This window comes from Nomascus leucogenys, chromosome 16, assembly GCF_006542625.1.
Source record: "Nomascus leucogenys isolate Asia chromosome 16, Asia_NLE_v1, whole genome shotgun sequence".
Classification (NCBI taxonomy): Eukaryota; Metazoa; Chordata; class Mammalia; order Primates; family Hylobatidae; genus Nomascus; species Nomascus leucogenys.
Genome location: NC_044396.1, coordinates 43,879,663 through 43,905,243, shown reverse-complemented (window position 1 = coordinate 43,905,243; position 25,581 = coordinate 43,879,663). Strand labels below are relative to the sequence as shown.

The 25,581-nt window shown below is 40.0% G+C and overlaps 1 protein-coding gene across 2 annotated transcripts in view; it reads right to left on the bottom strand.

Moving 5' to 3' along the window:
• XKR4 (XK related 4) overlaps nt 1–25,358 on the bottom strand; it is a 417,353-nt gene extending 391,995 nt beyond the window's left edge. For both annotated transcript variants that reach the window (XR_004026245.1, XM_030795439.1), the window contains exon 1: nt 24,296–25,358. Coding sequence is in view for 1 of the 2 variants with exons in the window: in XM_030795439.1 (XP_030651299.1) it covers nt 24,296–25,110 (815 nt within the window). In the remaining variant the exon portion in view is untranslated. The remainder of the gene's footprint in view (nt 1–24,295) is intronic.
• Between the last annotated feature and the right edge of the window lie 223 nt (nt 25,359–25,581).

Below are 25,581 nucleotides of genomic sequence, written 5' to 3'. Positions count from 1 at the left end.
CAAGTCAAGGCCAGCTCAGCAGCCTGTGAGTGTCTTCAGTTACCTCTCAGTGGGATGCTTGCACTTCTACGTGCATGAGAGCTGAGACTGCAGAAGTTCTAGTAGAGCACTGGCCCTGCTTAAGAGTGAGGCACCAGACTGGGCACGGTGGCTCACGCCTGTAATCCCAGCACTTTGGGAGGCCAAGGAGGACAGATTACCTGAGTTCAGGAGTTTGAGACCAGCCTGGCCAACATGGTGAAACCCCATCTCTACTAAAAATACAAAAATTAGCCAGGCATGGTGGTGCATGCCTGTAATCTCCAGGAGGCTGAGGCAGGAGAATTGCTTGAGCCCAGGAGGTAGAGGTTGCAGTGAGCGGAGATCATGCCACTGCACTCCAGTCTGGCTGACAGAGTGAGACTCTGTCTCAAAAAAGAAAAAAAGAGTTAGGCACCTAAACTTAAATGATAGCCTTCTGTAGGTTTTAACACTTCTTCTGGGGGGCATTTTAGCTAGCTCATAAGGAATAGGTGAAAAGTGGAGAAATCCTGAGTTTGTTAACCAGTTTCTTGCATGCCACTGTCTTCCCACAGTACTCCATGCAACCCACTAGCACAGAACTCATCACTTGCTATGTATGACTAGTTTTCTGATCTGTTTATCCAACTGGATAAAATTTCCCTGAAAGTCAGAAACCACATCCCGTTTATCTGTGAACTTGTTTTATAAAAAGGATTCCTGTTTAAGATTTTTTGAAAATAGCAAGTTATAGCTTGGGTTTTTGTACATTTTAAGGAAAAGACATTGCAAAGAATCAAAATCACTTGAATTCTCTAATCGTGGTTAACTTGGTGAAGCACTTGATTGATACATGCTATTTGACTAAATGAATGAGCGAATGCCTAAAAATAGCATTTTATGGGATTCCACTAGGGAGACCCCAAAGCAAATTTAGCTGTAATTGACAAACTGTATTTTTCAGCAGTGAAGTAGCTAGAACTGAAAATCTGATGGGAACTTTTTATGGAACTTCCCTGGGTTGTGATGGGCTTATTTCTTTATATACCTCTGTTCTCCCCATCATATTCCAACTCTACCCTATGATTGCCAAAGCACAATTTGCCTTCTGAATTGTATTTTTTGAATCCACTCCAGCTGGTTTAAGTAGAGAAAGATTTATTACAAGATATTATGTGACTTGAAGAATTTCTGGAGGGATTGCAGAACCAAGCCTGGATGCCCCATGGCCAGGAGCAATGCAGCTGGACAATGATAAACAACAACGGAGACTTTACTTCCAGCAGCTCTCTGGAGCTATGACCTGCTGCTCAAAGGAGGACAACAGGGATAGGACATTAGAATCTCCATCACTGTTTCCCCAGAACAACAAAACATTTCCCAGCATGCAGCCATTACCTTAACTTGCTCACTTCATCATTCCAAGTTACCACCAATACAAGTTTTTGGTAGAAATGGGTTCTCTAGCTGCATGGAAGGGCTGAAACTTTTTTTTTCTTTCCTCCTCCCTCACTCTCTTCCTTCCTTCTTTCTTTTATTAATTAATTTATTTCTGTAGCTTTCAGTTTCTATCACATAAGATGCACCAGAAGTGAGTTGGTGTGGGTGTCCAGTGAGCCAATCTATAATAACTGCTCATAAAAAAAAGGAATACAAAATTCTCCACCTCTCCAGGTGAGGACTACAAACAGGGTCCACTTCAAGGACATACAACCTGTGTAGTAACACAGGGCTCACACTTAGAAGGGCCTTGTATTTGGTTTCAAGAGAGGCAGATTTTAGATATTGAGCAAATACAAACAGAATTTTAAAACAAGGACAGATTTATTTACTTATAAATGAACTTGTTCATCTTTTTGTATGTTAATTTTTTTTCTGGGTATTGTCTTTGCATATTCTTTGCTCATTTTTTAAAATGAGTTGTTGGCCATTTTTTCTTATTAATTGGTAAGAAATTTGATGTCAGGGAAAATAGGCTTTTGTGTGTAATATGTACTGCAAATAAATTTTTCCAGTTTGCCATGTCTTTGGACTGTTTATGGCTTTTCCTTTTCTTATTTTGCAAAAAGATTTTACCATATTAATGGGCAATGTTTGTGAAGAAATCAAAAACCAAGGCTGGGCGTGGTGGCTCATGCCTGTAATCCCAGGACTTTGGTAGGCCAAGGTGGGTGGATCACCTGAGGACGGGAGTTTGAAACCAGCCTAACCAACATGGAGAAACCCCATCTCTACTAAAAATACAAAATTAGCCGGGTGTGGTGACGCATGCCTGTAATCCCAGCTACTCGGGAGGCTGAGGCAGGAGAATCGCTTGAACCCGGGAGGAGGAGTTTGCAGTGAGCTGAGATGGTGTCACTACACTCCAGCCTGGGTGACAAGGGTGAAACTCCATCTCAAGAAAAAAAAGAAAAGAAAAGAAAAACCAGCAAGTTAATAATAATAATTGCAAATAGAACTTCTTACGATCTATAACCCTATGAAAAGCACTTGCTAAAATGGATTTTTTAAAAATAGGTAAGATCTGTTATACTTACTTCTGCCACCAACAGCATTTTGTAGGAAAACAGCTTCATGTTAAAACTTATGAGTTTAAAATACCTTCATAGAATTAGCAGAGGCTAGATGTTGCCACAATTGGCTGCCTAGCACTTGATAGAACTTTATTAAATACTTTGATGAATTATCAAATGTAATATTTCAAGCATGGACAGACTAATCACCTTTGAGTAAAATGATGGTAATCTTATATTGCATTTAGAAATCTCAATGTAGCTTTCCAGGTAAAAATGAGGATATTGACTTTGGGAGGCTAAGGTGGGAGGATTGCTTGAGGCCAGGAGTTCAAGGTTGCAGTGAGCTATGATTGTGCCACTGCTCTACAGCCTGGGTGACAGAGCAAAATGCTGTATCTAAAAAGAATAAAAAATAAAATAAAAGGATATTGAAAATGGTTTGGATGGCATGTATGTCTGAGAAAACAGCAAAAACCATGGCCAAATGTCACTAAATTATTGAGATGCTGAAAGCTCCTCTGAAGCTCAATGCTTACTCTGATGTTACAGAAGGAATTGTGATTTTAAAAATGTAGCTTTAAAAGTTAATGGAAAAGATTAAAAATGACACCAAGTGAATGCAAGGAGATACTATATTACAGTAATAATAATAAACAATCATGAGCTTTAAATCTTACAGCAGCGCTGCTACTCAGAAACAAATTAAAAGGAACCTTGAAAAGGGAAACCACAACAGCTCCTTTTGTCCCGCCCTCAGAGAACAATGCTGTTCACTCCGTATGAACCAGAGGCTGGGGAGAAGGAATGTAGTTTTCCTCTACTAAAGAAGGTTCCAGAAAGAGCTGAGAAGAGGGTGTGGTGATAGGAGCAAGCAAGCAGATGAATGGCCAAGGAGCACAGCAGAAGGAACCACATGGAGAGTGAGCAGCGTCGCCAGCTTGGGAAAGTCTGAGCCAGCATTCCAAGTCAGGCAGGAGAAATCAGGGAAATTAAGGGAGGCATTTGTAAATCTGCATGGTGTTAAGATGACAGCTTTGAGGAGGGCAGAGAGAGGGTATGGGCCACATTTGAAACAAGAAAACTCACCTTGTTTTAAAGATAGTGGCAAAGCAAAAAAGTAGACCTCATGGGATTGGTGTACCTAAAAACAGTTTATGGTGACATGCAGGCAGGTCAAGATTGGGGGGATGCTGGGATTACTCTTGCTATTGATTTTTGTCCAATGAGAATTGTTAACTGTAAAATGTAGTTTCAGAGTCTAAAAAAAAGGTGCGAATTTCATCACTTGTTTGCTCTCAGTCCTTAAGAGAAAACAAGAATGGGATCAGCACACTAATAAATCAATAAATCATGGCTGCCACTTGGAGGCGCGGGGGTCTCCCCTGTGGGACACACACACACAGCAGGAGGATATTACATGGAGGCACGTGTCCGAGGCTGCTTCTGAGAAGGAGCAGTGAAACCAGCAGGACCAAAACTACTTGTTAAGGGCCAGGCCTGTCCTGAGTCTGGGATGGAAGGTACGCCCATTTTCTCAGTGCATAGCTGCTCCTGAGATGTTCTCGAAGGGAACCAACAGGCAGACTTAGACAATGCAGTGTCATCATGGACTGACCGGTTCTGAGCTTCCTGAGCCTATGCTCTGGGCTCAAAGGGAGTGCTGACTGCAGAAATCCACTCCTTCCACCCACTGGCCTGATGCCAGCTGCTAAGCTCAACAAGGAGGCCAGGGGCATGCTTCATGGGAATGTCCTGGGCATCATATGTCTTTTCATTTCTGTGGATGAGGTTCACAAGTAAAACAGAGTACCTAGAAATGAGGAATTTACTCAGTTTTCATGGGAATGAATATAAAGTCCTCTAATAATTTGCTGATTTCCATTTCATTCATTCAATCAATAAATATGTATTAAATGACATGAACCATATACCATACCACATGCTGGGGATACTACTGTGAGCAAATTAAAGTGTTTCTCTTTCCATGAGGAGCACATTTCAGAAAGTGGCAGAATTTAGAAAAGAAACTAACCAGTGTGAGGCTAATAAAACCAAGAGTCAATCTGAATCAATAACCCTGCTCCACAGTAAGTGGAAGGTATTAGTAAAGAAGTGCAAGCCAACAAATAAATATCAGGTACAAGTGGGTTCATAGAGGAGCTTGTACACACACCCCATGAAGCTCGATCCACACCCTGCCACTCCGTCTTCACCCGTCCTTCCAGTTTACTTTCCTCTCATTCCTAGAAGACCCCCTCCATGTGACCACAGTAAACTCCTCAGGTGACTGCAGGCTTAATTAATCATTTCCTAAACAGAAGGGGAAAAAAAAGGGCAAGCACTTTGCTGCAAGTCACAGCATTTAGAATAGAGTTCATTTGAACAATATTTCATTCAATTGTTATTGTATCTCATGTTTGTCCAGTGGAATTTCAGAGCATTCATCTCTAAATCAGGTAGAACTTTGTTCTTCCTTTGAAACCCATCTTCCTTTGAATGTGCTCATTCCAAAACCAGAAAGACATGCTCACATACTGACTATTCACAAGCCATTTCATTCTAATCAACAGACTTACAAATTATTTTCACTCCTGAGAAGTAAAAGTCTCAATCCCTTTCAAAGCTAAGAGGCTTCAACCAGATAGAATACTGATTATGTGTAATTAATTTAATAAGGTTTTAGTGTCATTAGCAGCCTTACTAGAATAGTCATAATGCATCATGTAAAATTTTCAGTTTCACAGATATTTGTATAAAATTTTAAAACCAAAAAAAGTTTAACATATATTAACAAATTTGGGAACACAGATTGAAACAAATTTTTATGCAAAATGAAAAGACATTTCTACTACTTTGACATGTGACACTGACATTTGACACCAAAGTTGTTTCTATACAGTGCAAAGTAAACAAGAAAATTATCCGACTATATAATTTAGGCCAAAAATTATTAATATGGCCACCTTATTTGTTGGCTTTAGTCAGACAAATGAGCATGAAATTTTTAATTCATTATCTGCTTTTAAAAATTACAAAAATAATTCAGCTCAATCCTAGCTAATACTATAACAATTTAAATATAGATTCTGGCAAGGCCTTTTAAAACATTTTTTAAAAAGAAGACTTTCTGCCATTTATATGTACAGTTTCCATTCAGGCCCATTAGAGGCAGAGCCCAAGCGGAGCAGAGGTGAGTGAATGAGGCTGCCACCCCAGGGCAACTGTCCAACTCTCAGGCAGAACTCCAAAGTACGTTAAAGGGGTGTGTGTGCATGTGCGTATGTGTGTAATGTTATATTTGTGCTGTGCCTTTTTTTCTGTAACATAAAAATTATTTACCTCATAATTACATTTGTAAAGTAATAATTATACTGAGCAAGTTTAAAAACCCACAAAAATCACTAATTCCCAAGGTACAAAGACAAGTTTTGTTCTAATAGTTTTTATTTCCCCCATGTGAATCTAGAGAGTTGGTACCAGAACTCAATGTCTACATGTCCAGCAGAATAATTCCATGGAACTACCTAATCACTAGAGTAAATACGATCTTTTACAGTAATTTAAATTTTAATTATTCTATACATTTCTCATCAAGCATAATTATGTGATCTGTACTATAAAGCATAAATTCTAAATAGCAAACTACTCCCTAATTTTAGTGTGTCTGTAACTTGGACAAGTTCATGGTACCTTAACGCTTTCTAGAATAACATCGTGTGCCGTGGTTCACTACTCTGTTCCCCACCAGAGGGTCATTTGGCACAGGGTAGGTGCTCAGAAGTTGGTAAGTGTGGGAATGTGAAATGGTGCAGCCACTTTGGAAGACAGTTTGGTAGTTTCTTACAAAACTAAATGCACTCTTCCCATATAATCCAGCAATCATGCTACTTGGTATCTACCCAAATAAATTGAAAACTTGTGTCCACACAAAACCCTGCATACAGATGTTTATCGCAGCCTTGCTCATAATTGCCACAATTTGGAAGCAACCAAGATGTCCTTCAATAGGTGAAGTGATAAATAAACTGTAGTACATCCAGACAACAGATATTATTCAGCATTAAAAAGAAATGAGCTGTCAAGCCACAAAAGATATGGAGGAATCCTAAATGCATACTGCTAAGTGAAAGAAGACAATCTGCAAAGGCTACATAATATATGATTCCAACTGCATGACATTTTGGAAAAGGCACAACTTCAGACAGCAAAAACATCAGTCATTGCCAGGAGTTTGTGGGGATGGAGGAAGGTGAATTAAGCAGAGCACAAGGGAGGTTTCAGGCAATGAAACTATTCCATATGATACATCATGATAAATACATGTCATCATATATGTATTTAAAACACAACAAGTGAACGCTAATGTAAACTATGGACTTTAGTTCATGATAATATATCAACATTTTCCATCAATTGTAACAGATGTACCATACTAATGCAAGACATTAATAATAGGGAAAACTGGAAATGGTGGGTGGGAGAAGGGGAAGAGGGCATATGGGAACTTTCGGTACTTTCCATTCAATTTTTCTGTAAACCGAAAACTTCCCAAATGAAGATATACTGAAATAAAAGGTGCCAGGGGTCTCAAAAGTACCATTTTCTTAAGAATATTTACTGAGCAGTTTCTAACCCATGTTCCCAAAGTATCAAAGACAGAGAATTCACCACATCCTAATAATTTGAATTTCCTGGACCGGTCAGGCACCTATAGCTCACCAACAGAGGTCTTTCCAGGGTAGAGTTCACCTGCCCATAAAACAAACAGAAGTTCATAAAGTAAGAAAGGTAAGCCCTACTTAAAGTCAAAATATTTGCTACAGTGAGAGCTTAGGGAACTGAGAAAAGGGAGAATCAAATTTACACCAAACTCCCTTTAGGCACAACAAGAAACCCATGAATGAATGGCAAAGTCAGTTCCCTTTGGCACAGGAGGTTGGTTAAACAGCAGGCTCCATTACCAGGAATCCTTAATTAACTTCTGTCGAGAAATTTCCTAGCTAACTGGAGCTGATTGTGAAAACAAACCCTCCTTCTGACTTGCACACATGTTCATGCACCATTGTAAAAGTTCAGGGTAGTTATTACTGAGTTGTCACAGGCTCATTAATTATCCACTATACTGTATTTAGCTTTACTCTGGTAAATCTTTTTTAATTGCCCAGCCTGCATTTACAGAGCATCTTTATTTAACATGCTCCCAACTCTGTTTATGTTTATGCCTTTTCCAATAATTCATTAAGTAGAGTTCTTAACCAGTACTACCAGAATCTTTAGTAAGAACTCAGCCAAGCCCACTTAAATGCTTTCACTCCACTCATTATGGAGCCTTTTAAAGCTCAGAAGATTTTTCAAGTCCACCCCTCACTCACACTTCCTTTTCCCCACCTCTGAAGAGTACAGGAGACTTCTTTCTCCAGTATTTTCAAACTGCAATTGATTCTTTCCCACTTTGAAAAGGAAACTGTTTGAAAACACATGTCTGAGTGTGGTCTGTGAGCTTCCCCGACACTCATTGCTGCGCATTCCCCAGCACGGCCAACTTCGGATCCCTTAAGACAGCACCCAAGTTGCTGGTTAGTTTGGCCCCAAACCCCCTTCTCATCTGCTGTCCTTCTCTCCCTCTCCCTTTCCATTTCAGCCCTCTACACAACACAGCAGAAGATACCTTTGCCCATTCCTTTTTTTTCTGCATAACATTCTCTGAAGTCCCACTTAAAAGCTCCTACCTCTGTGAAACCTTCCCAGCAGGAGTCCCTTCTGGGAGGGACTTCCCAGTCTGACAGTCTCTTCTGGGAGGGACTTCCCAGTCTGGGAGTCCCTTCCCAGACTACGTTCTCTCTGCCCTTGCTGATAATGCAGGGCACCTTTGAGGTATAAACAGTTGTAAATGGCAGACTCTTGCAGGACAGTGAATTCCTTGAAGTCAGAGAGCACATTTTAATAACGTGTGCGTGCTCAGAGCCTGCTCATAGTGAATGCTTGGTAAATATTTATTAAATGAATGAGTGAAGGCATTTTCACTCCACAGTATCTGAGTTTAATTAAATCATGTCTGCTTTTTCCAACACATCCTAACCTATATAACTACATGATCACATGTATATATGGAAGAAAATCATGAAAAAAAAATAGTGCTATAGATTTTCATGTTTCTTATAGCGTATTACTCAGTATCAAAAATCTAAGTAAATTAGAACAAATTTTTATGCCATGAACTTCGAAAAACATATTTAGAAATCACCTAGTCTCTCCAAAAAAACATACTTTGCAATAAGATCATTTAACTAAAAGAAAAATGATACTGCACAATTATTCATGGAATGCTACAAAAAAATTAAAATAAGGACCAGAATAAAGTTGGTGAGCCCTTTCAACACAAGTCATATTCACTTTGAGAAGCATCATTTGAACAGAAACAAGGGAATTCTTTTGATTTTTAGAAATGAACATTTGGCATTGTTTATACAAAGACTAGCTGTATCTGATACTGAAAATTTTGAATTGCATGCATTTGAGAATGATGAATCTTCTAGCACTTGCCTATGCTGCACTGTTAGAGTTAGTCCTCTGAGATAGGTCTTAGGAGGTCAGTTTGAAGTATGTCACATAGATATAAATCCTAGTGGCCTCAGAGAGAGACAGATGTGACTGACAGAGGAGCTTTGCTTGAATGCTTGTAGTAAAATTCATAATTCATGAACATATGTGAGGTAGAATGCTGCTAGTATATGCAAAGCATGACTACATACAAAATGAGGATATAAATACAAGCTAATGATATACTATTCACATAGGAATGGAACCTACTTAGCATTCTTTAGCACTACGCATTTCCCAGTGGAAATAATATGTATTTTACCAGTAGGTATCAAATGAGTTTGACACATTTTAGATAAAACTGACCTACAGTCTCCGTGTTTGAAATCTGTGTAACATATCAATCCCAGGAGTAGCTTATCAGAAATCTAGCCCAGGTCAATAAAATGTGAATATCAGTCCACATGTAGATATTCAATAAGGTATATAAAAAGAATTGATATTCTCAGTTTAGGTGCCAGTTTTCACAGAACTACAGAACTAGAAAAAATCCGGAAATGATCTGATTTCACTCCCATCCAACATTTTATAGCTGAGAATTTAACAGCACTAAGTGAAGACTCAAATTTGACTCCAACAGCTGGTGGTCACCCTGGTGGTCAGCAGAAAACCCCACAATTGGTCTTAATTAGTTCTCATTGATATCATGGTAAAATTGAACTCATTACCATTTTTAGCACAGTCTGAAAGGTCAAGAAATGCTTCTCCAGGTGAGTCTTGGATTAACCTTGGAATAGTAAGATATAGTGGGAAAAGCATGAGATTTGGAAAAAAAAGTCATGAAAGTGAGCCCAGGTACTTGCTACTTGGTAGCTGTGTGCACTTGAGCAAGTCTCTTGCCCTCTCTGAACTTCAGCTGGTTCATCCTCAGATGGGAATAGCAATAATACCTACCCTGGGAACCTGATGAGAAGATCGGATGGTTTAATAGAACAAATGTGCATGGCAAGCTACAATAGCACTTACAAAGATTTACTCCTTATCATCATCATCAAGTACTATTTATTAATCCACCAAATAAGCACAGCGTGTCGCTCGGCCTTAAGCAAGGCAGGAAGCAGGGAAGGCAATGAGCTTTACTCATATTAGGGATTTTGTCCCCTAAAGAGTCCATTTTTACCAGCAGCTAATCTTATTTGCAAAATCCATTAAGTAAACCTGCCTCAGCAGCAAAATAACTCACTGCCCTTTCCCTGGTAACTTCTAGTAAATTCTTATCTAGTATTTTGAAACATTTCACTTTGGATTTCCCTCTTCTCACTCCTCAAAAAGCTCTGACATCATCTAGCTCAGCAATGTCCAGTAGAATAGAATAATGCAAGCCACATACACAATTCTAATTTTCTGGTAGCCATATTTATAAAGTAAAAGACAACAAGTAAAATTAACTTTCATCATATATTTTTTATTTAACCTGGTATACCCAAAACATTATTTGTTCAACATGAAATTAGAATAAAAATAATACGATAGATATTATCTTTCTTTTTCACATCAAGTCTTTTAAGATCCCTTGGGTATTTGACACTTAGAACACATCTCAATAGGGACCAGCCCATTTCAAGTGCTCAGTGGGCACAGGTGGGTAGTAGCAACCATATGGAAAGCCATGTGGGGTGACCACACCTACTGAAAGAGGAGACTTAGAAAAATTACCTTAGTAACTCTCCATGGAAACATTTAAGAACACTGAACCAAAAAATCACCTCCCAGCACATAGATGGGGGAGGGAACCCTAGCAAGAAAAGTGACAGCATAGCAACACCAGCTCTTACATGAAAGGGAAATCAGAAAACTACTACTTTGAAAAGAGGCATTTCTGGGAAGGTCATCCATTTCTATCTTGTTTAATGTGAAATAAGGAAATCAATAACATGTCTACACAAATATGCATTTTACAAGGCATCATTCTCATTATCGCTTTATTCTAAACTATAGACACTGACATGTCTTGTCATATTGTCGAATGTTACATTTCTCACGTAGGAAGGCAAATGGTGAAGCATGCCATCAAGCTGAGCCATCCTATTTCTCCTTACAGTAAACCTGTGCCTTGTGGGCCTCAGGGGTCACTGTGAGGAGGGGAATTGCAGGGAGCAGGTTGTTCACCAGAACTCTTTCTGTATTGTCTTATCTAAATATGCAGCTAACTCCTGGCTGGGGCTTAGTCCTTCACGCCTGGAGTCCCAGTTCAATTTTCCTCAGTTCTTTCTCCGTGTAGATATAGAGGCTCTTCAGTCTAGGAGATTAAAAGCTAAGGCAGAGGAATGTTCAGAAACCCAGCCTCGCTCTCCACTATGCCTTCCATCCAGCCAGGATACTTTGTCCACCCTCACTACTTTTTTTTCAGAAAAGAAACTTTGTCCACCCTCACTACTTCTTTTTTCAGAAAAATATAAAAATAAGCCCAGAACCAGCCCACTCCACTTCTCTGAGCAAAGACAACCACTATCATGTCTTGATCAGAGCTCTTCACTCTCTATTCTTGGTGTCTGGTTACTCTGAAGCCAATGGTTCCCTCAGCATCCACCACTATTGTGAAGGCCTGGTCCCTCTCTCACCACCTCCTGTCCACTTTGATGACTCCAGTCCTAATGCCCAAATGACATAAGGTCTGAGTACTGCATAAAACTGTGAGAGGTAGGCAGTCAATGTGCTTAATTATTTTCTTAGAGATTGGTTCTGCAACATAAAACCATAAAATAATGGACTTTTTGTGTGTGTGTGAGATGAAGCTCTGTCACCAGGCTGGAGTGCAGTGGCGCGATCTCAGCTCACTGCAACCTCTGCCTTCAGGTTCAAGCAATTCTCTTGCCTTAGCCTCCAGAGTAGCTGGGACTACAGGTGCATACCACCATGCCCAGCTAATTCTTGTATTTGAGTAGAGATAGGGTTTCACCATGTTGGCCAGGATGGTCTCGATCTCTTGACCTCGTGATCCGCCCAGCGTGGCCTCCCAAAGTGCTGGGATTACAGGCGTGAGCCACCGCGCCCAGCCAATAACGGACTTTTAATAAAGATTTAAATCTTTCACTTCTTTTGCCAATCAAAACATTTCACATTTTGCTTAAAGCATTGTCTATAAGGAGATTCATTTGTGTGTGTGTGTGTATGCACCTATCGCTGTTAAGTTTCTAAGAAACAACCCTTGCTATACTACACTTGCTATATAACCTAGCTCATACTAGGTGTTTGGTGAGAAAGCCAGTTACAAATATCTGGAGCAACCATATTTCCCATTAATGTCCAGCTCACATTAGCCTTTCTGACCATTTGAGCTGAAATTTCCCTCCTCTGTAGCAGCAGTAGTTACTCCATGCTTTTCAAACTCTAATGTGCATACTAATCACCTGGGCATTTTGCTACAATGCTGGTGGCGATTTGGCAGGGCTAGGGTGGGCCTGAGATTCTGCATGTCTGAGAAGCTCCCAAGAGATGCTGACAGTTTGGCTTTGCAGATTCCACCTTCAGTAACAAGCCCACAGCTCTGTCCTTGGCACACCATCACAATGAGATTTAGGGGGGATGCCCATGAATAGCCTGCTTTCCTAGTGAGTAGACTTTTTGAAAGCATATTATTTTAATGTATTTTCCTTACTATAATCCTAAGCAGATGTTTGTGGAGTCCATGAATAAAGGGGTTAACACTGGTTGCTTATTTTAGTCATTCTATTCTCAGCAACTGATCTTAGTGACCAGTCAGTGGTTTAGCAGATGAGTTGCTCATGAGCTTGCAGGCAGTTGACGTCCCTGAGTGGGAACCTGCCTGCAGTCTCAGCTCTCTGCCCTCCCCTCAGTTGGAACAGAAGTAGATCTATTGTGAATATAAATCAAATACATTTCTCTTCAGTTTTACATTTTGAAGCATGGGCATGGTTTACTGTCTCGATGTCCTTGATTTCAGATTCTCACCCACCTCTTCAATTAGTAAGCTTATTTCTGGCCTTTGCTTGGATTCCCAGGGTTGGGATGATGTGCTTTGGCCCCATTTGTGATGATGTGCTTTGGCCTTCACCCTCTGGACTCTGACTTCCTGTCCACTTCTGATAACATAAAATTCTCAGTCAAACACGCACAAACTGCTGACCCCACTGGTGCTCTCAATACATTTTTCAAAAGAAGATATATAAGCAGCCAAAAGACATATGAAAAAAATGCTTAACATCACTAATCATCAGAGAAATGCAAATTAAAGTCACAATGAGTACCATCTTACACCAGTTAGAATGGCTATTATTAAAAAGTCAAAAAATAGCAGATGCCTGTGAGGTTGCAGAGAAAAGGAAACGCTTTCATACACTGCTGGCAGGAGTCTAAATTAGTTCAAATATTGTGGAAAGCAGTGTGGCAATCCTTCAAAGAGCTAAAAATAGAACTACCATTTGATCCAGCAATCCCATTTCTGGGTATATACTCAAAGGAATATAAATTGTTCTATCATAAAAACAAATGTGTGTGTATGTTCATTGCAGCACCATTCACAATAGCAAAGGTATAGAATCAACCTAAATGCCCATCAATAGCAGACTGGATAAAGAAAATGTAGTGCATAGATACCATGGAATACTATACAGCCATTAAAAAGAGTAAAATCATGATTTTTGCAGCAACTGGATGGAACTGGAGGTCATTATCCTAAGTGAAATGACATAAACAGAAAGTCAAAAAACACATGTTCTCACTTATAAGTGGGAGCTAAACAATGGGTACACATGGACATACAGAGTGGAATAACAGACACTGGAGACTCCAAAAGGTGGGAGGGTGGAAGGGGTATGAGGAATGAAATGCCACCTGTTGGGTACAATGTTCACTCTTTGGGTGACAGGTACACTAAAAGCCCAAACTTCACCACTACACAATGTATCCATGTAATACAACTGTACATGCACCCAGTTAATCTATAAAAATTAAATAAATATATATCAAGTTGACCTCATAAACCTGACCATTATCACAACTCAAAAGTTTTTCTTTCTTTGCCCCTGGAACAAACTCATCTAACCAGGAGCTTGGCCTGGCTGGTGAAGCCCTGCTTTAAGCTCAGCTGTGATGTATCTCATAATGGAGGTCAGTATGATTTTCCTACTCCTTCTAAGAACTGAAAATCTGCTCTCTGATTGTGGAATAAAATTATTTCTCTTTGTTCATTTCTCTCAGGGCTAAATTTTTCTTCCACTAGCTAACAGATGCATGCCTTATGGACAACATGCTACATTCCTATTAGCAGATTAGAGAAGGCAACACAGTGATATTTTCTAGAGTATCTGAACATGCTTGTTAGATGAAACCTTCAGGCTTCCTCCCTCTTTCTCATTTGATTCCAACCTTATTTCAAAGTAGGTAGATATTATATCCTTAAATAATTGTAACTGTTTATGACTTTTCAGAAGTAAGAACTCAACTAATATTTGTGCTTTACTTAGGATTGGGTAAGGAAACCCACATCCCTCTAGAACTCAAGTTTTCAAACCTAGCCATCACCCCGTCAGGAAAAAAATCCCACAAGGTATATATTTGTGACTGCCACTTTTAAGAGTAGTAGATTTCCTGGAAATACAAAACTTTATTGAGACATGCCTCTTAATTTATGTTATAATAACAAATTCAGGTATTATAAACTGTTTGGGACAGTCTTCTGGAATTAGCCTACATTTTAAAAATGGATTGTTATTAATTTTACTCTTGCAAAACAGGAAGTTAATTAATGAGCTGAAAGTCTATCAAAACAAAAAAGCCTTTACAAATCCTTTCCTTGCTTCACTAAAGGATCATTTCCTCATTGTTACTGTCACAGTGATACAGTGACTATGCCATGAACTAATGATAGAAGTTATAGGGAATCATTTAGCTGCTGTTATTGCTACAATTGCTACTTTTGCTTTGATTATTGACTCTCTGCTACCAAAAAAAAAAAAAACCTGAAAAGTAAAGAATTCAGCCCCAGACTGAGATCTTTATTCATGACTATTATCTGTACTGCAGATAAAGGAAGTCAGACTGCTTTCACATGGATGAAATCTGTCAGACTGGTGATTCAGAAAGGCAACTTTGTCCTTCTTAAATAGAATGGACTTGAGGGGAAGTCAAACAAGTAATCTCAAGTCTTTTTCAAGTGGTGTTCACTATAGATCCTACTTTTATATGTGCATGATTCTCTGTTTGACTCATCGTTACTCACCCCACACAATGCCCACTGCTCTGTTTATATAAAAGGATTCCCCAACAGGGAAATATGGCATGTGTATAAATTAAACAAAAGAAGTAGAACTGATTCAAACAGCCTACTTATTAATCATAAAGATGAGAAAATAGTTTGACATACTTTGTGCAGATTAATTTTAAAGCAGATACTTAAGGTTTTTAAAAATTTTAATTCTGAAATGTTGGCGTGGGGTTAAAAATCGTTCAGCTTCACATCAGATTTCTAAGAACCTAGAATCCAGGGAATTCCTATCCCCAGGGAATTCTCAGGGAAGGCTAATGCAATGCTCTGTTCTTCTAGCAGAGTGCACCATATCCCTATTTTTAACAAGGATAGGCCTGGATGTCATATCTTTGTTTTAAATCCAATTTTAAATCTAATTTTCAGAATATTAAATCAGTGACAGTGTAACCCAGGACAAGCTTTTAATTTAAAAGCAAATCTAGCTCTGGCAACCATTTTCCTCATTGACATAATGGATAGTTCTTTCAAGCCTGTGAAGCGTTGTTCTTATTTGTTAATCACAGCACTCCAGCTGTGCATACCTCACCACATGAAATCTAGATGGCAATTTTAGCTTCTCCAGTCTATATGGTATATATCTTAGAATCGGTGACATGGAAGACTTTTGACATCATTCCGAATATGTAGATATGTGTTTTTAATGAAAATTGTTTTATTTGATTATAGCTAAAATTTCGAAATGGTATAAGGTTAATTGCATTATATAAATATGCTTAAGACTCTCTATGAATCATGCCAGTTCCTGGGAGTTTAGACACTAGTATTATCAACCCTGGAAAGTCCCTTGTGCATCCCCTTGGACTTACATAAACAGAGAAAGCCTACAACAGTGGCCTTAGAACACCTGTAGACATTCTAGTGCATACACCCTAGGTACTAGGCAAGTGAAAAGAATGTATAATAAGAGCAGAATCAGAACTTTAGACCTGGAAAGAACCTAGGATATTATTTTTAACCAATCACATCATACAGATAGAAAATTAAGACCCAGAAGGAGGAAACCAAAAGAAGACCTAGTCTATGAAGCTCCAGGAGCTGGGCCATGTGTGTCATCTACACCCAACAACGGCACATGACCCAGAGCAGTCAGATAGCCTGCCTGGAATCTGCTGCTATTGGAGACCAAATCATATCTTCTGATACCCCATATTTAGTCCAATTCCCAAAAGGACAGATGCCTCTTTAAATAAGCTTTATCACTGACATTCTAACTATGACCCTCTCTGTCTATTTTAGGGTTAAAAAAGATCTAATGGTGTCACTCAGACCACCTCAGGGGTTTCTGGACTGATTCATTTTCCTTTTAATCTTTCTGTAGTTTCCCCTACAATCAGCAATCTGTATCAGTTCTATACATATACTAGATGTAGAATTGATGTTTTATGATGATAAGAATTACAGTGATGACGGTGGCGGTGGTGGTTGTAACAGTGGAGGCTGCAAACGTTTTGAGTAGACTGAAGCATAAAAAATACCAAAAATTCTTCCATATATATTTTCAGACAGTCAAGTATAGGTAAGAATTCAATGAAAAATACCTATCAGATAGCTTCTCCACCCTGACTGTTCTATCAGCAAAACCAGGAATACAAAGCTGGGCTTCTAGCTGCATTTTTCTCAGAGTGTAACTAGCGATTCACAAAATTTACCCCTATTTTCCCAACACTAGTAATCTAAAAAAAGAGCTGGGGTGATTTTTCCTATCCTTCCCAGATGACATGGCACCTTTTCTGATTCACCGCACCATCAGAATCTCAGAGAAGCCACTAAGTAGCAAGTTTAGCTACAATTTCATCAAGAAGAAAGAATAGTGCCTGGGTTCTATTCACAGATCAGTAGATATTCACTGAGTATGTATTATTTTACCTTAAGTTCCGCAACCACTAGACTAACTTCATGAGAACTTGCCATGGTCTTCCTTCCTGACCAGCTATGCTGTCACTTACCAAGGACACCATCATGCTGTTGGGATGAGGTCACTTGTTATGGTGGTCAGAATCATGCAATGCCATTTAAGTGAATATTTCTTATAGAGTATTATTAAATATAATTTTCCCTAAATTCCAACAACAATTACACATTACAAGATCACACCTGATAAAACACTCCCTCCTGACTAGCACCATACTGAGCCTTTTATGTGAAAATGCATAAGAATAATAAATCCAGCTCTAATCTCTAGTCTTGCTTCCATAGGTCCAGTTAGTTGTTCCATACAAATTTCTAAAGTAAGTAAAGAAATGTATTAATCAGATTAGCCAGTAAGTCCATGTTAAGGAGAATCAGTCCACTATTTGTTAGACAGTGACTGGTGTTACTTAAATTCATAGGTGGACTATATCATTCAAACTGTAACATATAAAACATATTTACTAGCAAGTTGTGTGCTTGGATACTCAATCATGAAGAAACATTTTGTAAGAGATTGAGCAAAGACTTTCAAAGCTATTGCTCCAAGGATTTGTGGACATTGTTCAAAACTGATAGTATACATGTATATAGATGCTACACATTCAACTGTTCTGTTAAGTTAGTCTGTTGGGGAGTAATAAGTATAAAAATATTTACCCTTGTGAAATAAACACTTCACAGTTCAAGTGAATGGAAGAAATTTACAAGCTTTGCACTAGTTATTACAAAGATACCACATAGATATACCCACCACAGAGATTTATACATAAATTATTCAAATTCATACAGAAACCCAGGTAAATGCACAAGGAGCTGTCTGATTGTGTGTGGATTTATACCTGTCAGCTAACTCAGAGATCTTGATGCCAAAGCCAGCACTCAGGGGTAGCATATGGATTTGTGATGCTGCAGGGAAGATACTGAGTCTATAAACCAATGAACAGATTTTAAAGTGGCACAATTACAGTGTTGCAGGAAAATGCATTCTACTTCTTTCATCCACAAAAAAGCAAAGGTTAGTCTACTATGTTTGGAGCAGCATGTTATGATGGAGATTATCACAAAATCTCAGAGCTGGAAGATGATCTTCTAGTACAACCCTGTGTATGAGAGTTAGTCTCTCTACCACATCTCTACCTAATTTTCCTGACTATGCTTAGACACTCCAGTGATGGGAAACTCACCGCTTCTAAGGAAGCCCAGTTGATCGGCGGCGATCGGCGGCTATCTTCGACTACTAAAAAAATTCTTCCTTCCATCAGTTCAAAATCTCTTCCTATAGGTCCGACTCATTTTGTCCGACACAAAAGTCCAATGCCTCTTCCATGTTACAACAGTTCAGTACTTACTACGGAGCTCTCAAGTTTTCGGGCTTCTCTTCTACCTCATCATCCTCATTACCATCAGCCATTTTCCATGTTGCTTTCACCCCTCCCATATCAGTATTGAGTTCTAGCTTAAAATCTGTCCAGAAATATACGACCCAAGGAGGAAAACAATTAAAATTCTCTCTCTCAATTTCCACATCTGCCAAAATAGAAGTGCTACCTCCAAGATCATTCAAAGGTTGAAATAAGAAATAGAACATAGACGCTTTCTGGACAGTTAAACGTGACGAATAAACATAAGGAATATATTTCTATGGATCAGAAGAACTAACTTTCAATAAGGTAAAAACCACTGTATCCTAAGAAAATAACTCTTCAAATAGTAACACCAAAGAAAGTTTTGTCAATAATTTACTTTAGTATAAATACAATTAAAACTTTCAACCAACTTGTTTTTCTGAAAAATGACTCTCCCATCATAATGGGTATATTTACATGTCCCAAAGACATCCAAACTCAAAGCCTGTGAAGCCAATGGATTTCCATGAATGATAGAGATGTGACTGAATCAGAGATGAACAATGACATCGCCTCTGAAGCTTTCAACTTTCTGCCATTCCTTTGAATAAAACAGTGTTTTAACACTTTCGTTAACAATCCTCACCCCCTATAATCCTTCATGACTCCTTCATGCCTTCAAAATACAATCTAAATTCCTTTCATTATCTGGCCCAACTAGTTCTTCATCTTCATCTCTAGCTATTCTCCCTCCCTCGCTCCATATGTAGAGCATGCACTTAACCTGCCTTGTTCTTTCTTGCCTCTCTGCCTTTACACATTGCATCCAGGGCTCTAAAGCCAATGTCCCGCTTTACTCAGAAAGCAGATTTTTCTCATTCCTCAAACCTTTGCTCAGATATCCCCTCTTCCAGAGAGTCTTACCTGAACCATCAAGGCAGTTTGCATTTCCTGTTTCTATCGTAGTGCTTATTTTCTTCTATTGAGATGGTCTGCTGACTTTTCTGTCTTCCCCATTAGAGAGTAGATTCCTTGAAATATATGTATGTTATTCGTCTTGGAATAATTAGTAACCAGCATAGTGCCTTGCACTTAGCGGTGCTCAGTGTGTGTTGAATGACTAATTAATTTATATGTATAGAGAGGAAACACATACATGCAGAAAATAACCATTTGATAAACTCAGTAAATGGCACCAATCTTGCCTGATCTATATCAGAATTCAGGACTAACTCAGAATCGAAAACCACCTTTTTTAATAGTCAAAGGTGTAACCTATATCCTCCTTAGTTTTTCTACCCATTCCTTATCTCTAGAACCTCTTTATCATTTGCAAATAACTTTTCACATATTCACATACATTATGCCATGTAATCATTAAAACTACTACGAGACCATGTTCCTTAGCTGGGATTTAATAAAACAACCTCAGTACGTCCAAATGGTATAGTAAGTTAGGCAATGAACTGAGAGTTCAAAGAGTTGAGCTCAAGTCTCTGTTTTACTGTTTAACTACTGGTGTGTTATTGGAAAGATCCCCTAATCCATCTAAACTGCAGCTCCCTTTCCCACTTTGCCATCCACAGTGAAGGTAAATTGTTATTTTTATACATTGTTGTCATTATTATCCAAGTTGGCATTTGGAGGTAGCCAGTTCAGCCAGAAAAAGCATAGACTGTATGGTAAAACGGGCCCCATTTTTAATGCTAACTACACTACATAATAGTTGGGTGACCCTATTAAGAGGTTAAGCCACTTACTTAACCTCTCTGAGCCAGTTTTCTCACATATACAGACACTAATAATTTCCTTTTAGGTTATTTTAAAATGTAGATGACATAAAAAGTAGAAAAAACATTTGTATATTTTTAAAGTGCCAATAAAATTGTTATTATTTTTGTTTGGCCAGTTTTAAGAATGGCATGTTTATCAAAGTGCTTTGCACGCATCATTATAAGAATATTTAATAGCTGTGCCTTTAAAAACTTACTGATAACTGTACCTTAGCTTATAAAATGCTCTGAGAAGTCCTGCCGTAGAGAGATCTGTTTAACTTTGTCTAATCTGTCATTTTCCCAACTTATTTGAACACGGGACACAATTAGTGCCTTCTGGAATAGCAAGCATGACAAGAGCAGAAAAAACTGCATTTTCCTCACATTTTTCCCAGATGACTCTCATGATGGAGACTCAAAAACAAAACCCAAAAGAGTAAGAATAGTGAAAATGCTCCCCGCTCTACCATCCACTGACTTATTATTTACAATGTGCATATTTTCTAGAAAACAATTAACTATGTACATACATACATAGGAGAAATTCAGGTAGAGTTTTAAGAGTAAACTTCATAATTTCTGAAGGAAAAAGACATTTGGATGCAATTGATCAAAAGCATGAGGACTAAAAACTGTTCTCTTAGGGAATTTGTAATTCCCACTGGCTAAACTGCACTCTTAGTAATTTCTGGAATCATTTGAGAAAAATAAGAAAGGAAAGTACTTTTGCATTCATTCACAGACACAGTTCCTTTAAAGTCATAATTGCTCTTTTCACATGGTAGCAGAAATTCACTTTATTATTTCAAATAGCTCTTTCCCAGGCTCACCTCCTGCGACTTTAAAAGCTGCCATTAATTTCCCATTAGTAAACTTTAATTAAAATGAATATGTATCATTGCTTTTAGCAGTTGCATTGTAACACATGTATAAATACATGCAAATCTTATCCACAATGTTTCAGTGGCTATTTCTAAACAAGCAAATGCTTTGATGTTATTTCAAAAGACTGTATTTAGAGAAAGCTTTTAGAATCTGGTCCTTCCCTAAAATAATTAGAATTTCATGGAAACACAAGAAGCAGTTACCAACCTAGCTAAAATCTATTTTATTGATCCCAGAAAGTAGCATGTTAAAACATGAATAATGACCTCTGTGCCTTGAACCACTCAGTACTCTGGTGTTTCTGCAATAATTGTGTATAATGTATTGAAAAGAAAAGCTAGAAGGGGCAGAGGGAAGCTTCTAATTTAAGGAATCATAGTGAGTCTAATAGAAAAATCTCAGATGAGTTGCACTTTGTCGGCTTATTATCAAAGATGCATCTACTCCCCCAAAGTTCCATACAAATGTTCGACACTCAGAGAAATAAAAACATACTAGAGCGCATCTGAGTGTTAAGTTCCATAAGCTTTCTTATCTCTTTCCAACTTCCTACATTAGGCTAAAGTTTTGTTTTTTTGAAAAATATACTTCATAAACAGAAAACGATGCTGATTAGTCTTAGATGATGCTTTCACCAGATTACTCTGGCATCCCCCAAATATTTTAACCAGAATCTGAAATAGTTAGATTAGATGATAATTCAAACTTATCTACTAAACACATTATTCTGAAAATGTTGACAAATATTTCCAGAATATTATATCTGATAATATTTCCAACCACAATATTCCTCCTAGATGATCACATATTACCAGTATTAACTTCAAAGCCTCTAAGGAAAATACTATAGAAATGCTTAACTAAAAGGAGCCATGTGTGACCACAGTTTCTCCACGTCTGGGGTCAGTTAGTGCATTTGTCTGACAGCCTGCGGTTTTCTTTCTGCATTCAAACCTTACCCTTCCATCCCTTCTCTCCCCGCCCCCACTCCCTACCTCTGCAATAACTTTCTGTATGACAAGTTGGCCCAGTGGCTATGGTCTCTCTGACATGTTTTTAGGCTCATATCTTTTCCTAATTATTTCTCACACTATGTATATTATTCCCCGAGAAAATTAAGAATCATTTTTCAATTGGGGAGATGTTTGGTTTAGAAGGTATAATAAACACAACTATAATTAAAAGGACTTCCTCGGTTCACAGAATTTAATATCAGATTTTTCATAAAGAATCAATCTGTAAAAAAAATTACAGTTTTTCAGTTAATAGCACAGAGAAGTATTTGAATTACTTACATAAGTCTAGAAACTTGAAAGGTGGTTAAAATTAAGTGATTTCCAAATCTTGATAAAGTTTGAAAAAGTTAACAAATGGAATGCTAAGCTTAATTTACCAAATTATCAGATTAGAAATGCTAATCAGATGCATCCTAGCCACTCAGTAATTTCAGTAATTAAATTAAGCACCTAAGTCCTTCATCATACTTGAAGAGCATCAAGCTATAAGTCTTCCCAATAGTCATCCATGGGAAATATAGCTATCACATTTAACTAGCATTTCAAAAAGTTACTTTGAGTCCAAAATATGTATGAAGGTTTCCAACATCAATTTGTCTGACTGCATATCGAATATCACTTTACCAGAAAGTATGTGCTTGAAAAAAAAAAAAGTTTCACAATCTGAAAGGTCACCATCTATGGCAATGTTCAGTCTGCTTTACAAAGCTCTGGTCCCAGGAAAGGTTGTGAAATCGCCACACTTGCTCTTCTCAGGTGAAAATATGGTTGTTCATCATAAATAAAAAGAAGTTTGTGGTTCTATTCCACAAATCCTCTAACTTGTTTCCACAGGGGATACTTCGGCATAGTCAACAACTCATATCTTTTATCACAAAAATAGCCACAAATAAAATTGAAAAAGAGCACCAGTACCACAGAGTGCAGTCCCATATTGGTGTACTTTCTAGGAATTGTCCTCATTTCGCTTATACCACCTGTTTACTAAGTTATTTTAAAACCAAAAGAGCTCTGACATGTTAGAATCTATAGACTTCCATACAAGTAATTTTTATAGATGTAAAATATTGCTTCGAAATCTGCTAGTAACATATAAAAGTCAAAAGAATGTATTCCTGAGCATACTATTTCATTCTGCTCCTAAGTCCATGCAGTGACTGTTCAAGTAGTGGTTTCCCTCTGCCCAAGTTTAGCCTTATATTCCAGTTTATAACTGAAATGATCCCTGTGTAAAAAGACTTGGTAGATCAGATGACAAGTAGCAAAGTAGCCAACGAAGATGCCAAGTACGACTAAAGTTAACATGGTGCCCCACCCCTTTTCCAAAGGCTTGTAATTATATGAGAAATTAGATATGCAGATATTGCAAGATAATCAGAAAGGGCACTCTAAAAGTAAGTCTGGGCCCCGTAAAGTTTACTGACTCATGCTCGGAGATATATATATATATATATATATGTAAAGTCATTTGCCTATTAGGATCTTTACTTTGAGCAAGGCACTTCTCCAGCAGTGATCATTAATATTTGGGTACTTTTGAGCAGCAGCAACTCCCATTTCACTAGAATTAGTAATTTTTTTTTTCCCAAGGAACAAAAGAAACCATCCAAATGGCAACACACACCTCAAATTCAATATAATAATAAAGGAATTTTAGAAGATGTGACAGGAACCCTCTCCTACTCACTGAAACAATATCACTAAAAATGGGGAAGGGGGGAGGGGGGTTGTGGCATGCCAAGAGCGAGAAGCCAGTGAGGCAGAGTGGGAAGACAGAAGGGATGAGGTGATCGAAACCACTTTGCTGTCCTTCCCTTGTTTCTCACTTCCCTCCCACCCTAGACTGAGATTGCAGATTTTAAAAATGCAAGCCCCAGTTCAAAAGAAACCCAAAAAACTGGAAGAGTGTGACTAGGGTTACTACCAAAGCAACCCGGAAAGATTTCCGTGCAAAAGCAAAGCAGTGGGGATGTAGTAGCAGCAGCAAGCCTCCCTCTTCCCCCACCCATTACAGTACCTCCAGATTTGCCCGAGCTGCAAGATGTGGATGAGTGACTGCAGGAGCCAGATGCAGAAGGAGCAGGACGCAGACCTGTGCTTGCCACTGGCCCGGGTAGCCCCGCTGCTGTTGCTGCCGCTGCTGGCCGCGGCGATGTTGCTCTTGCTGGCGTTAGATGCTTGCCTTTGCGGCGTGGAAGGACGAGCCTCGCCTTCCCCGACTGCAGACCCACCGCCGACCACCGTCTTGCAATCGGCTCCAGGCTGCGGGCAGCTGGAGGCAGCAGCGGCCGTGGCGCTGTCCTCGGTGCTGAAATCGTGCACAAACCAGCGGAAGCTGAACACTTGCACCGACAGCGAGCCGAGCACCACGAAGAAGAGCGTGAGCCCGAACCACCAGCGCTGGCCGCGCAGGTAGTAGTCCACGGCGAGCCAAACGTCTGTTCCCACATCCGCGAAGTACACGGCCACGGCGGCCAGGATCCAGAGGCAGTCCCACAGTGAGTAGCGCCGCTGTTCCCTGCCCAGGCGCAGGCACAGCGCCGCCGAGCCCGCCCCGCCGCCGCCCGGGCCGGCGACGCCGCCGGAGCCGCCGGAGCCGCCCGAGCCCCCGGAGCCGCCGCTCCCGGCGCAGCAGCAGCAGCAGCGCGAGCAGCCGCCGCCGTCCGGGCAGCAGCCGCCCCCGGCCGCCTCCTCGTCCTCGGCTACCGACCCCGACGGCAAGCCTGGAGCCAATCCCTGCACCGAGCCCGAGTGGTCCGAGTTCTGCAGCGGGGTGAACGCCACGTCGCTGCTTTTCTTCATTTTCAGCCTCCCGTCTGATTTAGCGGCCATGATGCCTCCACACCGGAGGAGAGCCCTCCTTTATCTGACACCTTTCCCCGCTGTCTCCTCCTCCCGCCACCTCCTCGCCTCGCCCCGGCTTCCCTCCCAGGCGGTGCGGCTCCCCCTCCTCCTGCTCCTGCGCCGGTTCGCCCGCCGCCGCCCGCCGCCCGCCGGGCTGGGCGCTGGGCCGGGCTAGCGGCGCGCCTGGGGCCGGCAGGAGCGCCGCCTGGCTGCCTGCGCGGAGCCAAGCTGCTCGCGGCGCCCCGCGCGCGCCCCTGCCCGCCGCCCGCGCTCCTCGCCGTCCCGGCTTCGCTGCTGCCGCCCGAGCCGCCGCCGCCAGCAGCAGGAGCAGCAGCGGCCGCCGCGGCGCTCCTCGGACCTGCACATTCCTCTCCTCCCCTCGCGCGCGCTCCCTCCTCCCGCTTCCTCTCCTCCACCAGCTGACTCCGAGGGAGAGGATGACCTCATCCCTTCTCTTCC